Consider the following 18,656-nt stretch of genomic DNA (forward strand, 5'->3'; position numbering starts at 1 on the left):
CAATTATGCTACTTTAGCTCTATTTTTTTGTATCTGAAAATAAGAAATTATACTCGTAACCATATCTAATTCGTTAGCTAGCTTGCTTAGTTCACATATAGCGTGGCATTTAGTTTGTTATCTGTCAGTCAATCGTAATACCTGGATGGACACGGCAATGCGAAAAGCAGACTGCTTCTCCTCGAACGCGGCGGTGAAAGGGATGCTGAGAGCCCATTGGCTATCGAACGGCCAATATCGTGAGGCTTGGATCTTGGAATATTTCGTTTTTTTCATTTAAAACCCTTTGAGCTATGACGCCAACCAATAAGATCCCTTTCTCGTCAGTGTAACCGGAAGTGAACAGCGACCAAGTACAATTTACACGTTAGCATTTTTATTTGTGTTATTTGGACGTTTATTAACACACTGGAACTCAAAATATGACCAATTAGCTGCACAGAAGCACATACTTACACCCTGTAGTATTTAATTCGCGTTGGAGACAGGGCTTGGTTGATAAATGTTATATAGGTAACGCCAGTTAGCTAGCTGTGAACATTAGCCAACATGGCTAACTGTGTGGTTTTTCACACTCAAATAGCCTCCATCATGGAGGTGCTAGCGAATGCAGCCGTGGCAGATATCTGTAAACTCGTAGACGACGACTATGCAGTGTTTCGTTTGGAAATAACTCAAAGCCAGAAAGAGAACAGGGCATTGCGGAGGAAACTACACCTATTGGAACCGAAGGTTGCACGGGAGCGCACAGATAGAACAACGCGAGAGCGCGTCCTCGCCAGTCGTCCCAGTAGTGTCAAGATCCTCGACCGATACAGAGGAATGGCAAGAGGTACATTTTTCAGAACGAAGAGCCTGCAGGGCCTGTCGCTTTTTCCACGATGTGATTTTAGATGTCTTAACCACATATGGTTAACCAGAATTGGGTCTTGGTCAGTTTGTTGGATAGTATGCAATAATTGCTTGGCTATTTTGCACAAAGACAAAATATGATGTTCTAACCAGATAATTGATTTACGGAATTTCCTATTATTTACTTATTGAAAACAATATGCTGCATGGAACATAGTCAATCAGTCTATAAATTGTATATCAAGAAGTTATGCAATGTGTTACCTTACATCCTTGTCAATTCTAGACAGTGTCAAAATGGTCAATAGTGTACATTATAGTGTTGATCATTGACAGTGGCTAACCTAACCATCTATTTTCCCCCAAACACTCTCTCAGGTGAAGGACATCTCACTGGAGGCTACAGGGGCTTTGTGAAGCAAGTGGGACACAAAACATGTAGAGATGACCAACCAATCACTGTTGACGAGGGGAGTGGAACCTCAACCCAGCACGTTATCGTGATAGAGGTTAGTGTCATAGTATTACATCAAAATTACAGTACATCAAATGTATCCCATTTATTTCAGAAAGGCTCACCTCGGCTATTCACTTGCTTACATCCTCATTTATCTGCCATAGGGGAGCTTGTGAGACTTCCCTACGACATTGTTATCTAATCCTACTCATATACCGGTAATAACCTCCTCCTTGTCAGCCTGCAGATGCAGAGGCTGCAGGTCCTGGGGTCAAGCTGGAGAGGTCTGAAGGAGAGGAGGACCCACGACACAGCAGAAACATCCAGACTGGAGCGGCTGGAGTGCCCCCTGTAACCACAGAGGACTCCACCGCCACCCTAGTGCCGCCCAGGCTCCGACGCAGCATCACAGAGGACAGTGGAACGCAGAACGCCGTCCTCAAGTCAGAGACAGACACTTTAACTGTAACACAAAGGATTTTACACACAGGATCTGACCCAGAGATACTGGGGCTGGGGGGACTGGGATGTCGTTCTTCTCCCAGCTCAGAGTATTTACTTTACGGTAACCCGAGGACGGTTCTCTCCCATCAGGACTCAGGTAATGCATTACAGACTGGCAATGATCCATCTTGTTCTTACACTGCCGAGACTGGGATGATACCTGGTGACATGCCTGTGGGCTTAGATACACAGACTAATCCAATGAGAGGGGACTGGAACCGGTACAGTAGTAGTGTGTATTCTGAAGAGTGCCTGGATGAGAAAGGGGAGGGTCTGGCCTTAGATGATGTGACTGTGAAAGTGGAGGGCGATGCTCCTCTGACATGGAATGAAGTCGAGACTCATTTAGGAGAAGGACACTCGCAGGGCAACAGCAGTGACTTCTTAGACTACAGGGAAAACTTAGAGACAAATCTAAATGTCACAACCAACTCCTCTTTACACTCAGTGTCGATGTCGATGGCACCTTCCGATTCACAAGGCCTATTCGATCAGGTATTGAACTCAAACGACCAAAGGTCCAAGGCTCGGGGAGGGGGATCAAAAACGGGCAGTAAAGAGAAGCGATTCCTCTGCATGTTCTGTAACAAAGGCTTCAGCTGCCCTCAGAAGGTGGAGATCCACCAGAGGGTCCACACAGGGGAAAAACCCTACAGCTGTACCCAGTGTCACATGCGGTTCGCCCATGCTGGCAACCTAAAGAGGCACCAGAGGGTCCACACAGGGGAGAAACCCTACAGCTGCCAACAGTGTGAGAAGCGGTTCTCCCACCAGCACCATCTGAAGATGCACCTGAAGGTCCACACGGGAGAGAGGCCATTCAGAGAGTAACTACCTGAGGATACAGCAGCAGAAAAACCATTCCACTCTATAACATAGAAAGTAACCATTCCATTTGATAGCTTCTGACTTTGACATCAAACCCTGCATTAAAGACAAAGATGAATGTTGTCAACAGAAAAGATCCACAGATGCATTTGGAATAATGAGAGTAACAGATTTCAGTGTTAAATATTCCTGGGTAGAATATTGCATCCAGATATAGTGATATATAATGCATATAAAAGCCTAAGCCATATTGTATTTGTACTGTGTAGGCTATATGATGTTCACAAATTCCTATTTCATTACTTCCCTTCAATATTTCATTTTTTGCCCAAGACACTTTTAATGAGTATATTAATGCAGTTTATCAAGTTCATGCAGATGTATGTGTGGTTTTTATACGGTGAATTTAAAACGTGTATGTTAAATAAATAAACATTTTGACTTTGTTCTCGTTATTTGAGAATCCCTTTAATATACATTACATCTGATCTCACCCTATTCGACATACACACAACAGAGCTTTATAACCAATATACAATTACTAAATATACCCACACTAACACACCTACTGTACACGTCAAAATAGTTTAGTCAGGTTTGTCTGATGACTTTTGACTTATCATAGCTGACTCATATTTATCCACATCATATGTGTCCACCATGATGGGTTTAACAACAATGAAGTCATTCTGTAAATACAGTATAGGACTCAAATGTAGTGGGGATGGGTAAGCACTCCATGTTTAATGTGTGTTCATCTGTGTGTAAGTACCTGAGGGAGTGTATGTCAGTGTAATCTGTATCACCTCTCCCAGGAATAGGAGGTGCTGCTGGTGAAGGAGGAGGGTCTGGGGAACCCTGAGGGGACCATGGTCATGGAGGACAACCAGACTACACCTCCTCCTGAACCCACAGAGGAACCAGCTGAGCAACATAGGACCACACAATATCACTGAGGTGAGCCCAATGTTAACTATTGTCTGCATGTTACACTATATATACAAAAGTACGTTGACACCCCTTCGGCTATATCAGCCACACCGGTTGCTGACAGGTGTATAAAATCGAGCACACAGCCATGTAATCTCCATAGAGAAACATTGGCAGTAGAATGGCCTTACTGAAGAGCTCAGTGACTTTTAACGTGGCACCGTCATAGGATGCAAGCTCTCCAACAAGTCAGTTCGAAAAATGTCTTGCCTGCTAGAGCTGCCCTGGTCAACTGTAAGTGCTGTTATTGTTAAGTGGAAACGTCTAGGAGCAACAACTGCTCAGTCGCTAAGTGGTAGGCCCCACAAACTCACAGAACGGGACTGTCGAGTGCTGAAGTGAGTAGCGCATAAAAATCGTCTGTCCTCGGTTGCAACACTCACTACCGAGTAACAAACTGCCTCTGGAAGCAACGTCAGCACAAGAACTGTTCGTCAGGAGCTTGATGAAATGGGTTACCGTGGCCAAGCAGCCGCACTCAAGCGTAAGATCACTATGCCCTATGCCAAGCGTCGGCTGGAGTGGTGTAAAGTTCGAAGCCATTGGACTCTGGAGCAGTGGAAACGTGTTCTCTGGAGTGATGAATCACACTTCACCATCTGGCAGTCCAATGGACAAATCTGGGTTTGGTGAATGCCAAGAGAACATTACCTGCCCAATGCATAGTGCCAACTGTAAAGTTTGGTGGAGGAGGAATAATGGTCTGGTGCTGTTTTTCATGGTTCGGGTTAGGCCCCTTAGTTCCAGTGAAGGGAAATCTTAACGCTACAGCATACAATGACATTCTAGACGATTCTGTGCTTCCAACTTTGTGGCAACAGTTTGGGGAAGGCCCTTTCCTGTTTCAGCATGACAATTCTCCCGTGCACAAAGGGAGGTCCATACAGAAATGGTTTGTTGAGTTCGGTGTGGAAGAACTTGACTGGCCTGCATAGAGCCCTGACCTCAACCCTATCGAACACCTTTGGGATCAATTGGAATGCCGACTGCGAGCCAGGCCTAATCGTCCAACATCAGTCAAAATTGTATTTATCACATAGACGAGTTTAGCAGATGTTATTGTGGGTGTAGCGAAATGCTTGTCCCCGACCTCACTAACGCTCTTGTGACTGAATGGAAGCAAGTCCCTGCAGCAATGTTCCAACATCTAGTGGAAAGCCTTCCCAGAAGAGTGGAGGCTGTTATGGCAGCAAAGGGGGGACCAACTCCGTATTAATGCCCATGATTTTGGAATGAGATGTTCAACGAGCATGTAGTGGTCATGTAGTGTATTAGGTCAGGGCCCATATCCACAAAGCATCTCAGAGTAGGAGTGATGATCTAGGATCAGTTTAGCCTTTTAGATCATAATGAATAAGTCTATGATGGGGACCTGATCCTCTCGATGAGCACTTCTACTCTGAGACTCTTTGTGGCTACGGGCCCAGGTTTTGATAAATGTTGTCTTAAAGATGCACTATGCAGAAATCGCTTCACCATTTCCTGGTAGCTAAAATTTTAAAAGTTCGCTTAATTTCAGTTTGCGACTAAACAAGTAAATATTTGACTTAATATTAACAACATTTGAAATGTAGATTTTGATAGACCAATGTATCAGCTATTACACCATGTAAAGGTTTGTTGAATTTGTTGAAATTAGAACAGGGATTGAGGTGTTTTACTCTGAGCCAAAACTAACTGGGAAATGGACTTCATGCTCAAGTTATCCTTTGAAACGTTTAACTCCATACAAAGAGACAACCCGCAACTTTCAATAAAAAAACACACTTGCAAATGAAACATTTAATCAATCCGATTTAATCAAAGAGTACTTGAACAAAAGTTCGAAAAGTTTAGGATGATGGGGATGAAGTAGTAGTTGTTTGGCAGTGTGGGATTGGTGCCTACAACAAAGCAACTTCCCTTAATGTATCCTGTAGACAAACAGAGAGAGCATGTGACAGTGGAGGGATCATTCAAATTCTGTGAAAGGGACACAGTCTAACAAATATGTAACAAGTAAATAGCCTGATGTGGACACCAATTCAGAGGCAAACTATGGATGAAGTTCATGATGATCTGCTCAGATGCCATACTGTGCCCTTCGCCTGCAGGCACATTCTGAATCCACACCCGCCCATACAAACACACAGTATTAGCATTGACTGTAGTTTAACTGGATATTGTTGTAGTGAATGTGTAAGCAATAGCTATGCAAAGTGCCAGATATGTAACGATTTACAGTAACTTCAGTTCATTATTACTCAGCCAATAAGCACCAGCATTAGTCAGCCAGAAGATCTAACTAAGTTAGCTACAGAATGTAATGGAGAAATGTCACCTTTCTGCATCAAGTACCTCTGGCTGGGCAGCTTCATCTTAGCAGGTTGAGGGACTAACTTACTTCTACTAGCTACTTCTAGCTAACATGACTATAGCCAGACTATAGACAGTTAGCCAGCTTACTAGCTTGCAAGCATTAACATTAGCTAGCTAGCCACCTAGTGCAAGCCAATTTCAGTTGTTGATTTCGTTCTATTGGAATGCTAATTTCATGGTAAATTCAGCATCTTAGCTAACATTACTATTTTTTACTTTCTGTCACACAAAGGTCTAATCCTTTCTATGTGCTGCCGACAGTGCAGATCAACCCAGACTGTAAACAAACCCCCTATGCACTGTGAATAACTAACGTGTACTTCTGGGTATGAACGAAATAAAACATGGGATACATTTTGTTTTCTGTTCCTCGACGCACAATTTTGAAACCATAAACGAGAAAATTGGTTTATATTCAATTTTCGTTCTTAAAATGATGAAACCAAACACAATAAATGAGCCATTTCCCAGCAAAGCTGTCATCAAGGCAAAGGGTGGCTACTTGGAAGAATCGCAAATATAAAATGTATTTTGATTTGTTTAAGACTTTTTTTGGTTATTACATGATTCCATGTGTTATTTCATAGTTTTGATGTCTTCACTGTTATTATACAATGTAGAAAATAGTAAAAATAAAGAAAACCCTGGAATGAGTAGGTGTGTCCAAACTTTTGAATCGTACTGTATATACACTGCTCAAAAAAATAAAGGGAACACTAAAATAACACATCCTAGATCTGAATGAATGAAATATTCTTATTAAATACTTTTTTCTTTACATAGTTGAATGTGCTGACAACAAAATCACAAAAAAATTATCAATGGAAATCAAATTTATCAACCCATGGAGGTCTGGATTTGGAGTCACACTCAAAATTCAAGTGGAAAACCACACTACAGGCTGATCCAACTTTGATGTAATGTCCTTAAAACAAGTCAAAATGAGGCTCAGTAGTGTGTGTGGCCTCCACGTGCCTGTATGACCTCCCTACAACGCCTGGGCATGCTCCTGATGAGGTGGCGGATGGTCTCCTGAGGGATCTCCTCCCAGACCTGGACTAAAGCATCCGCCAACTCCTGGACCGTCTGTGGTGCAACGTGGCGTTGGTGGATGGAGCGAGACATGATGTCCCAGATGTGCTCAATTGGATTCAGGTCTGGGGAACGGGCGGGCCAGTCCATAGCATCAATGCCTTCCTCTTGCAGGAACTGCTGACACACTCCAGCCACATGAGGTCTAGCATTGTCTTGCATTAGGAGGAACCCAGGGCCAACCGCACCAGCATATGGTCTCACAAGGGGTCTGAGGATATCATCTCGGTACCTAATGGCAGTCAGGCTACCTCTGACGAGCACATGGAGGGCTGTGCGGCCCCCCAAAGAAATGCCACCCCACACCATGACTGACCCACCGCCAAACCGGTCATGCTGGAGGATGTTGCAGGCAGCAGAACGTTCTCCACGGCGTCTCCAGACTCTGTCACGTCTGTCACATGTGCTCAGTGTGAACCTGCTTTCATCTGTGAAGAGCACAGGGCGCCAGTGGCGAATTTGCCAATCTTGGTGTTCTCTGGCAAATGCCAAACGTCCTGCACGGTGTTGGGCTGTAAGCACAACCCCCACCTGTGGACGTCGCGCCCTCATACCACCCTCATGGAGTCTGTTTCTGACCGTTTGAGCAGACACATGCACATTTGTGGCCTGCTGGAGGTCATTTTGCAGGGCTCTGGCAGTGCTCCTCCTGCTCCTCCTTGCACAAAGGCGGAGGTAGCGGTCCTGCTGCTGGGTTGTTGCCCTCCTACGGCCTCCTCCACGTCTCCTGATGTACTGGCCTGTCTCCTGGTAGCGCCTCCATGCTCTGGACACTACGCTGACAGACACAGCAAACCTTCTTGCCACAGCTCGCATTGATGTGCCATCCTGGATGAGCTGCACTACCTGAGCCACTTGTGTGGGTTGTAGACTCCGTCTCATGCTACCACTAGAGTGAAAGCACCGCCAGCATTCAAAAGTGACCAAAACATCAGCAAGGAAGCATAGGAACTGAGAAGTGGTCTGTGGTCACCACCTGCAGAACCACTCCTTTATTGGGGGTGTCTTGCTAATTGCCTATAATTTCCACCTGTTGTCTATTCCATTTGCACAACAGCATGTGAAATTTATTGTCAATCAGTGTTGCTTCCTAAGTGGACAGTTTGATTTCACAGAAGTGTGATTGACTTGGAGTTACATTGTGTTGTTTAAGTGTTCCCTTTATTATTTTGAGCAGTGTATATATATATTATTTATTTTTTGTCAAGTGCCAGTTTCATCAGAATAACCCAGATAAACTTGTGTTGTGAGCTCTGTTGAGAAATAGTTAAGAGGTAAGTGACTTTAGCATGTTTTGGTTGTTGTTGCATTGATATACACAGTGACTACATCAGTATAAATACAGCCAACTTTGAGTGTGTGACTTGTGTGGCTGAGTAAGTCAATTATTGAGTGGGAATGTTTAATACAGCCATGGGAGATTTTTGTCGCCATGGTGCCGTAATAGCAGCCAGAGGTTGATCCCTTCTGTACACATTTTTTATATTTATCATCATTAGTTGTTTTTTTTGTAATGCAATTGTTTCAATTGACTTCCTGTTTTCTTTTTATTCATATTTTTATTATAATCTTTTCATTTTGATGATTCAAATCAGTTAGTTGGCTTGAGGGGAAAAGAGGAGAGAGGACTGCGTTAGCTCGTAGAAGTGGCAACTGAAGTGTGATAAACTATTCTGACCTTTGTGGCTGCTCTTGAGTAGCATCACTCAAGTGGGTGCTACACGGTGTAAAGTCGTGTACACACCGGTTGCGTCAAACTGTATGCTTTTCAAACTGTATGCGTCAAACTGTATGTTTTTCAACTTGTAATAAACCACCGAAGAAGTTGCTAATGTGTGATTATTTTCGATGTGATGCGCCTCGTGGATTGTGAAGACTGTGTCAAATGTACAGTACAATAATAACCTGTGTGAGCGAGGCATTATGCCTCATTCACAAGCACTCCATTACCTTGCGTTGGATGTCATTCACAGAGTGGAATCGCAACGTCCCCATGCAAGTGAAGGCTCCGTTTGAATTTTTCCATCCTGTGCAGTCTTCTTTAGTCCGGCCAGAGTCCGTCGAAGAATCGGAGGTTACCAAACCACAGAAGATTAAATTATGGGGTTTTCGAAGATGGGTTTATGGGATAGCTAGCAACTTGTAAACATTTACCCATACCTATAAGTGAGTACTATTTTAGTTGTATATTTAAAAAAAAAACAAAAAAAAACGCGTTGGCTGTTAAGCCAATTATACATTGACTGTTGCCTCCAGTCTTAGTTTGTTGTGATAATTATTAGGGGTGAAGGTCACTAGCTACAATATAGCCTGGCTTTTATCTAGCTAGCTAGTAAAATAGCTTGACTTGCTGGAAAGTTATAGAAACAGGTTAAGGAAAAAGTAAGTAACCAAAACATGTTTTATTATCAACTGAAACAATGTTTCTTCTGTCCTGAATGAAATTGTCATATTTTGCAACTTCACAAAATAAATGCGATCTCTGACGAGAATCTACGCTCTCCATCTATGCTCTCCGTCCAGTAGCGGAACGAGAATGTATGAAGATAACTTATGGCGTAATGAAATACAGTACCAGTCAGAAGTTTGGACACACCTACTCATTCCAGTGTTTTTCTGTATTTTTACAATTTTTCTACATTGTATCTGTGAACCCATTCAAACATAGTCACTGTTCTATTACCAATGTCAGTTAGAATAGGTGATATCTCACACACAAACAGATACTATGTTGAAGTTTGAACAGGACAGACAAAACCTACCGGAGCGATGTGGATGGGTAGTCAGGCATGAAGTGAACAGTGAATTACATTTGGAGATCTAAACCATTGCAATCATATTGATTTACATGTTACAATACCAACCTTTGCTCCTTCTGGTAGGTCCTGGCATCCATTCATGACAAGTGGATCAGTCTTTCTGGTTAAGTCTCTTAGAGCTTTCCACACCTGGATTGTGCAACACTTGCCCATTATTCTTTAAGCTCTGTCAAATTGTTTGTTGATCATTGCTTGACAACCATTTTCAGGCCTTGCCATAGTTTCGACTTAAATCTGCTTGAAAACCTGTAACTCGGTCACTCAAGAACATTCACTGTCTTCTTGGTAAGCAGGCTGTATCACATCCGACCGTGATTGTGAGTCCAAGAGGGCGGCATACAAATGGCCCAGCGTCGTCCAGGTTTGGCCCGGGGTAGGACATCATTGTAAATAAGAATTTGTTCTTAACTGACTTTTCTAGTTAAATATAGGTTAAATAGAAGAAAAAAAACTCCAGTGTAGTTTGGTCTTGTGTTTTAAGTTATTGCGCAGCTGAAAGGTAAATTAATCTCCCAGTGTCTGGTGGAAAGTAGACTGAACCAGGTTTCCTCTAGGATTTTACCTGTGCTTAGCTCTATTGTTTCTTTTTTATGCTGAAAAACTCCCCAGTCCTTAACGATTACAAGCAAACCCATAACATGATGCAGCCACCACTATGCTTGAAAATATGGAGAGTGATGTTTTCTATTGGATTTGCCCCAAACATAACACTTTGTATTCAGGACAAAAAGTGAATTGCTTTGCCACAATTTTTGCAGTATTACTTTAGTGCCTTATTCTGTACAGGATTCCTCCTTTTCACTTGGTCAATTAGGTAAGTATTGTGGAGTAACTGCAATGTTGTTGACCATGCATAGGTTTCTCCTATCACAGCCATTACACTCTGTAACTGGTTTAAAGTCACCATTGGCCTCATTGTGAAATCCCTGAGCGGTTTCCTTCCACTCCGGCAACTGAGTTAGGAAGGACGCCTGTATCTTTGTAGTGACTGAGTGCATTGATACACCATCCAAAGTGTAATTATATAATAACGTCACCATTTTGAAAGGGATATTCAATGTCTGCTTTTTTCATTTAATCTACCAATAGGTACCCTTCTTTGTGATGAATTGGAAAACCTCCATGGTCTTTGTTGTTGAATCTGTGTTTGAAACTCACTGCTCAACTGAGGGACCTTACAGATAACTGTATGTGTGGGGTAGAGTTGAGGTAGTCATGCAAAAAATCATGTTAAACACAATTATTGCACACAGAGTGAATCCATGCAACTTATTATGTGAGTTAAGCAAATTTGTACTCCTGAACTGTTACTTGCCATAACAAAGGGTTTGAATACTTACTGATTCAAGACATTTCAGCTTTTCTTTTTTAATCAATTTGTAAAAACATAATTCCACTGTAGATCAGTGACAAAAAAAGAAATCTGAACCTTTTTCAAATTTTTGCAAGTAAGGCCCCGGAGTGTTTACCCATCCCCACTACGTTTGAGTCCTTTACTGTAGTTACAGAATTACTTAATTGTTTTTAAACTCATCATGGACATAAATATGATGTTGTGGGTAAAAATAAGTCAGCTACGATAAGTTAAAAGTCAGACAAACATGACAAAACTATTTTGACGTGTTACAGTAAGTGTTTGTTAGTGTGTGGGTATATTTAGCAAGTGTATATTGGTTATAAAGTTCTGTTTATGCAGAATAGGGTGAAATCAGATGTGATGTATACTAAAGAGTCTTAATGATCGTCTTAGAAAAATATCCTTTTATGTTCATTAAACATAAGTGTTAAATACACCATATGAAAACCACATATGCACTTCTCAACTAAAAATCTGCGTGAACATGATAAATTGTATTCATTTCTTCATTAAAAGTGTCTTGGGAAAGCAGTTCAATGGATGTAATGAAATAGGCATTTGTAAACATCATATAGCTTACACAGTACACATACAATATGTAACAGACTTTTTAGGCTTATGTTCTTTATACACTGAGCGTACAAAACATTAAGAACACCTGCTCATTCCATGACAGACTGACCAGGTGAAAGCTATGTCTTATTGATGTCAGCTGTTAAATCCACTTCAATCAGTGTATATGAAGGGGAGGAGACAGGTTAAAGAAGGATGTTTAAGCCTAGAGACAATTGAGACATGGATTGTGTATGTGTGCCATTCAAGGGATGAATGGGAAAGACAAAAGATGTAAGTGCCTTTGAAGGAGGTATGGTAGTAGGTGCCAGGCGTACCGGTTTGTGTCAAGAGCTGCAACGCTGCTGTGTTTTTCACGCTCAACAGTTATCCGTGTGTATCAAGAATGGTCCACCACCTCAAGGACATAGAGCCAACTTGATAACTGTCGGAAGCATTGGAGTCAACATGGGCCAGCATCCCTGTGGAACGCTTTCGAGTCCATGTCCGACTAATTGAGGTTGTTTTGAGGGCAAAAAGGGGGATGCAACTCGATATTAGCAATGTGTTCTTAATGTTTTGTACACTCAGTGTATATCACACAATGTCTGGATACAATATTCTACCCAGAAATATTGAACAATGAAATCTTTTACTCTCGTTATTCAAAATGCATCTGTGGATCTTTTCTGCTCACTACAATGAAGGGTTTGATCTAAACGTAATAAGCTATGAAGTGGAATAGTTTTTCTGCTAGGGTATCCTGAGGTAACTCTTCTCTGAGAACCTCAGGCGAACAGCCTTTCTCCCATGTGGACCTTCAGGTGCCTCTTCAGGCTGCCAGCCTGGGTGAAGCGCATGTGACACTGGGTACAGCTGTAGGGTTTCTCCCCTGTGTGGACCCTCTGGTGCCTCTTCAGGCTGCCAGCCTCAGCAAAGCGCATATCGCATTGGGTACAGCTGAAGGGTTTCACACCTGTGTGGACCCTCTGGTGGATCTCCACCTTCTGGAGGCAGCTGAAGCCTTTGTTACAGAACATGCAGAGGAACCGTTTCTCTTTACTATTGCCTGATGTTGCTCCCCTTCCCTGAGCCTGGGCTCTAGCCCTGTCATTTGAGTTCAATACCTGATCGAAAAGGACGCGGCCGTGTGAATCGGAAGGCCCCTTCGACGTGGACACTGGGGCACGATCACTGAGCGTGTGTAAAGGGGAGAGGCTCGAGACATTTAGATTTGTCTCTAAGCTTTCCCTGTAATCTAAGAAATCTCTGCCTTGTGAGTGTCCTTCTCCTAAGTGAGTCTCGTCTGCATTCCATGTAAGAGGAGCATCGCCCTCCACTTTCACACTCACTTCATCTACCGCTATAACCTCCCCTTTCTTATCTTGGCATCCTTCAGAGTATACACTACTGCTGTATTGGTTCCAGTCCCCTCTAGACAGATCAGTCTGTGTCTCTAAACCCAAGGATATGTTGCCAGGGTCCATCTCTGTAGTGTAAAAACAAGACAGATCATCACCGCCAGTGTCTAACGCATCACCATCAGTATTTCCACGGGAATTAGTCTTCTGGCTCTGGTGAAATACCGGTAGGTACTCTGAGCCAGGAGCAGGAGGACAGCCCAGTGGCCCCAGCCCCAGTCTCTCTGGATCTGATCTGTGGTCAGATCCTGTTTGTAAAAGCCTTTGTGCTACAGTTATGGTCTCAGTGTCAGACTTGAGGACAGCGGTCGGCGTTCCACAGACCTCCGTGATGCTGCGTCGGGTTCTGGGCGGCGTGGTGGTGGGGTCCTCCGTGGCTACAGGGAGCACTCCAGCCGCTCCAGTCTGGATGTCTCTGCTTTGCCCTGGGTCCTCTCCTTCAGACCTCTCCAGCTTGACCCCAGACCCTGCAGCCTCTGCATCTACAGACTGACACAAGAAGAGGAGGTTATTACCGGTACATGATTTGTATAGGATAACAATGTCATAGGGAAGTCTCACAAGCTCCCCTATGGCAGATAAATAAGGATGTACGTGTAAGGAAGTGAATAGCCTTTCTGAAATAAAATGAGCCACATTTGACATGCTGTACAAAGTAACATTTTATATGCAACACTAACCTCTATCACAATAACGTGCTGGGTTGAGGTTCCACTCCCCTCATCAACAGTGATTGGTTGGTCATCTCGCCATGTATTGCGTCCTGCTGGCTTCACAAAGCTCCTGTGGCCTCCAGTGAGATGTCCTTCACCTGAGAGTGATTGGGGGGAAAAGAGATGGTTAGGTTAGCTACTGTCAATGCTCAACGGTATATTGTACACTATTGACTAGGGATGCACGATATATCGGTGAACGTCGGCCGATATTATCTAAAAATGCCAACATCGGTATCAGCCCGATGTCTAGTATAACGGCGATGATTAAAAACCGATGTCAAAGCTACCGTGCTTACCTATATAACGTAGGTACATGACGTAATGACGCTAAGTCGAGCAGTCATTTGAAAGAGTAATACAATTTCAGTGAGACAACTCAAAGAACAAATCCATTAAAGCCAAGATAATGGAATTCATTGCCCTTGACAATCAACCGTTCCCTGTCGTGGGCGATGTTGGCTTTCGTCAACTGGCCGAGCACTGGTACACACTACCAAGTACGCTATTTTTCAGATGTTGCCCTACCGGAGTTACACAGTAATAGCGTCACTGCTATTAGCTTCACAACATGTATACTATGTAAAGCCGTTTGGGTATTTGGTGGTCAAAAAAGATACAGTAGCACTGTCAAAGCTGTAAAAAAAGTCTGCAAACAAGCAAACACCGGCCAGGAACGATGTGTTTACAATACTGCGTTGGTAATAAAGCCTAATTTGTTGGACCGCAACTTCTGGGGTAGCTAGCTTTAGCTTTGGTACCAAGCCAGCACCAATACAACCAGCTTGAAAACAATGACCAGTAGAAACTGCAGTCATTTTCATTCTTTTTAGCAATGATTAAGGAATCCTTGTGAGTATTAGCTAGGTTGCTACTTGTTGTTCACCTATTGAAATTGAACTTCAGTTCATGAAAATAAATAGCTAGCCAGCTACTTAACCCTGTTGCCCAAAGCTAACGTTATAAGCAGCCAGCTAGCTTCATCTGGCTAGTGATGCTCAACTGGACCGGTTTGTGTGTTGTGAAGCTAGCCACAATAAGGATTAGGCACAATATTGGACTTTGCGGTTTGCCTTCAAAATAAAAGTATGTCATTGACAGTGATGCAAATTAATACAAAGAATTATGCCATACATTTATTTTGAAGGCTAACCACAGTCCACTATTGTGGCTAATCCTTATGGTGTCTAGCTTCACCTAGATGAGTCCGAAAACCATTAATCAAATAAGAACTGTCTTATAAATTAAGGTTATTTTAGATGATGATATCTAGCTATTTAAACTTGGCAAAAAAAGAAACATCCCTTTTCAGGACCTTGTCTTTCAAAGATAATTCGTAAAAATCCAAATAACTTCACAGATCTTCATTGTAAAGGGTTTAAACACTGTTTCCCATGCTTGTTCAATGAACCATAAACAATTAATGAACATGCACCTGTGGAACGATCGTTAAGACACTAACAGCTTGGTAGACAATTAAGGTCACAGTTATGAAAACTTAGGACACTAAAGAGTTCTTTTTAATGACTCTGAAAAACACAAAAAGAAAGATGCCCAGGGTCCCTGCTCATCTGCGTGAACGTGCCTTAGGCATGCTGCAAGGAGGCATGAGGACTGTAGATGTGAACAGGGCAATAAATTGCAATGTCCGTACTGTGAGACGCCTAAGACAGCGCTACAGGGAGACAGGACGGACAGCTGATCGTCCTCGCAGTGGCAGGCCACGTGTAACAACACCTGCGCAGGATCGGTACATCCGAACATCACACCTACGGGACAGGTACAGGATGGCAACAACAACTGCCCGAGTTACACCAGGAACGCACAATCCCTCCATCAGTGCTCAGACTGTCCGCAATAGGCTGAGAGAGGCTGGACTGAGGGCTTGTAGGCCTGTTGTAAGGCAGGTCCTCACCAGACATCACCGGCAACAACGTTGTGTATGGGCACAAACCCACCGTTGCTGGACCAGACAGGACTAGCAAAAAGTGCTCTTCACTGACGAGTCACGGTTTTGTCTCACCAGGGGTGATGGTCGGATTCGCATTTATCATCGAAGGAATGAGCATTACACCGAGGCCTGTTGTACTCTGGAGCGGGATCGATTTGGAGGTGGAGGGTCCGTCATGGTCTGGGGCGGTGTCACAGCATCATCGGACTGAGCTTGTTGTCATTGCAGGTAATCTCAACGCTGTGCGTTACAGGGAAGACATCCTCCTCCCTCATGTGGTACCCTTCCTGCAGGCTCATCCTGACATGATCCTCCAGCATGACAATGCCACCAGCCATACTACTCGTTCTGTGCGTGATTTCCTGCAAGACAGGAATGTCAGTGTTCTGCAATGGCCAGAGAAGAGCCCGGATCTCAATCCCAATGAGCACGTCTGGGACCTGTTGGATTGGAGGGTGAGGGCTAGGGCCATTCCCCCTGGAAATGTACGGGAATTTGCAGGTGCCTTGGTGGAAAAGTGGGGTAACAGCTCACAGCAAGAACTGGCAAATCTGGTGCTGTCCATGAGGAGGAGATGCACTGCAGTACTTAATGCAGCTGGTGGCCACACCAGATACTGACTTTTACTTTTGATTTTGACCCCCCCCTTTGTTCAGGGACACATTATTCCATTCCTGTTAGTCACATGTCTGTGGAGCTTGTTCAGTTTATGTCTCAGTTGTTGAATCTTGTTATGTTCATAGAAATATTTACACATGTTAAGTTTGCTGGAAATAAACGCAGTTGACAGTGAGAGGACGTTTCTTTTTTTGCTGAGTTTAGTTAGCTAGCTATCTATAGCTACTGAAACAGATTGTCATTTTGCTATGTTTTTGGGGAAGAACATTGTTTGCATCCATGAGCTAGCTAGTTTTTTTTTATTTTTATGACCAGCATTGTAGGTGCGTGAGACAACTTCACCAGCATCATAGCATACTTATCAATGAATCGTTGACATAATCAATGTGTAATAACTACGTAAAAAACGAATGCACGCGTTCAATTATGTGACGTGCAGTCATATTCAGGTCCTGATTGGTCATAGTGTCTTTTTTGACTCGCTAAGACCGAAACGACATTCCATAGAAACCCTGATTGAGAATAAAACGACTGAACAAATGAACAACACAGCAAGTAAGTGAAATAAATAGGTTCCGATTATGTTTTACTGGTAATGGGGACATACGTAAATGCCAACAAAATAACTGTTTGGACAGTGGTGTGTGTGTGTGTGTGTGTGTAACCTTTATTTAACTAGACAAGTCAGTTAAGAACAAATTCTTATTTACAATGACGGCCCGGACGATGCTGGGCCAATTGTGCGCCGCCCTATGGGAGTCCCAATCACGGCAGGATGTGATACCGCCTGGATTCGAACCAGGGACTGTTGTTACGCCTCTTGCACTGAGATGCAGTGCCTTAGACCGCTGTGTCGATGTGTGTTTTAACTATACTAGAATGCTTAAAAGGATGCAAACATTTTAAATATCGGGTTATTGGTATTGTTTATTTTGGCAAGGAAAATATCAGATATCTGTATTGGCCAAAAATGTCATATCAGTGCATCACTACTATTGACACTGGCCGTATCCAAATACTAATTCTAGCATACTGTATACTTATTTCGGTGTTTTATCTAGTAGAATTCACTCATCTTTTCTGACTCAAGTCTATCTTTTTTTGCATACTATTTAGTACAAGAATATGGGTATTTGGACACGGACAGTGTCTAGAATTGGCAGGGATGTAAGATAACACGCATACCTCCTTGATATACTATTAGAGATTGATTATGTCCCATGCATTATTTTGTTTTTTCGATGAGTAAATAATAGGAAATGCAGTAAATCAATAATCTGGTTAGAATATGATAGTATGCAATAATTCCCCTGATTACTTAGCTATCTAAAAACTGAACAAGGCCGAATGCTGGTTAACCATAGTGGTTAATAACGCACCTAAGGTCACACATGCGCAAAGCGAAACGGGGCGACAGGCCCCGCAGCCTCCAGCAAAATGTACCTCTTGCCATTCCTCTGTGTCTGTCGAGGATCTTGACACTACTGGGACGACTGGAGAGGACGCGCTCTCGTGCCACCTTCAGTTCCAGTAGCTGTAGTTTCCTCCGCAATGCTCTGTTCTCTTTCTGGCTTTGAGTCATTTCCAAACGAAACACTGCATAGTCGTCGTCTACGAGTTTACAGATATCTGCCACGGCTGCATTCGCTAGCACCTCCATGATGGAGGCTATTTGAGTATGAAAAACCATACAGTTAGCCATGTTAGCAGTTAGCTAACGTTCCCTAGATAACGTATATCAACCAAGTCCTGTCTCCAACGTTAATTAAAGACTATCTGAGGTAAACGTGATGCTGTACAGTTAAATTAGTCATATTTTGAGTTCCAGAGTGATAATTAACGTTTAAAGAACAAAAATGCTAACGTGGAAATTATTCTTGGTCACCGTTCACTTCCGTTTACGCACTGAAGATAAATTATTTTTGTATTGGCGGATCGCAACCGTGATGTGCATACAACGCCACCTTCTGTACTGGAGTGTGAGGCCATTCACGCCCTACCCTTCTTCGACGAGGTTTAACGGGGGTTGGCATCCAATATGTTGTATTACTGCCACCTACTAGACGAGTACAGCTCCCTTATACTTTGCTTGAAATTGTTTTTACAGATACCCTACCATCTAACACTAAACTCACAAATTCAAA

The 18,656-nt window shown here is 43.0% G+C and overlaps 2 protein-coding genes across 2 annotated transcripts; one reads left to right on the forward strand and one right to left on the reverse strand.

Annotated features, from left to right (window-relative positions):
- Positions 1-295: 295 nt before the first annotated feature.
- Positions 296-3,087, forward strand: LOC139566796 (uncharacterized). The gene is made up of 3 exons (XM_071388117.1): positions 296-832; positions 1,231-1,361; positions 1,550-3,087. The coding sequence occupies exons 1-3, from the start codon at positions 550-552 to the stop codon at positions 2,642-2,644; spliced, it is 1,509 nt and encodes a 502-aa protein (XP_071244218.1). The 5' UTR covers positions 296-549; the 3' UTR covers positions 2,645-3,087.
- Positions 3,088-11,646: 8,559 nt separating this feature from the next.
- Positions 11,647-18,428, reverse strand: LOC139566795 (uncharacterized). Its single transcript, XM_071388116.1, has 3 exons — positions 17,956-18,428; positions 13,911-14,041; positions 11,647-13,719 (listed from the first exon to the last, which is right to left on the reverse strand). The coding sequence occupies exons 1-3, from the start codon at positions 18,212-18,214 to the stop codon at positions 12,598-12,600; spliced, it is 1,512 nt and encodes a 503-aa protein (XP_071244217.1). The 5' UTR covers positions 18,215-18,428; the 3' UTR covers positions 11,647-12,597.
- Positions 18,429-18,656: the final 228 nt, after the last annotated feature.

This window comes from Salvelinus alpinus, chromosome 39, assembly GCF_045679555.1.
Source record: "Salvelinus alpinus chromosome 39, SLU_Salpinus.1, whole genome shotgun sequence".
Classification (NCBI taxonomy): domain Eukaryota; kingdom Metazoa; phylum Chordata; class Actinopteri; order Salmoniformes; family Salmonidae; genus Salvelinus; species Salvelinus alpinus.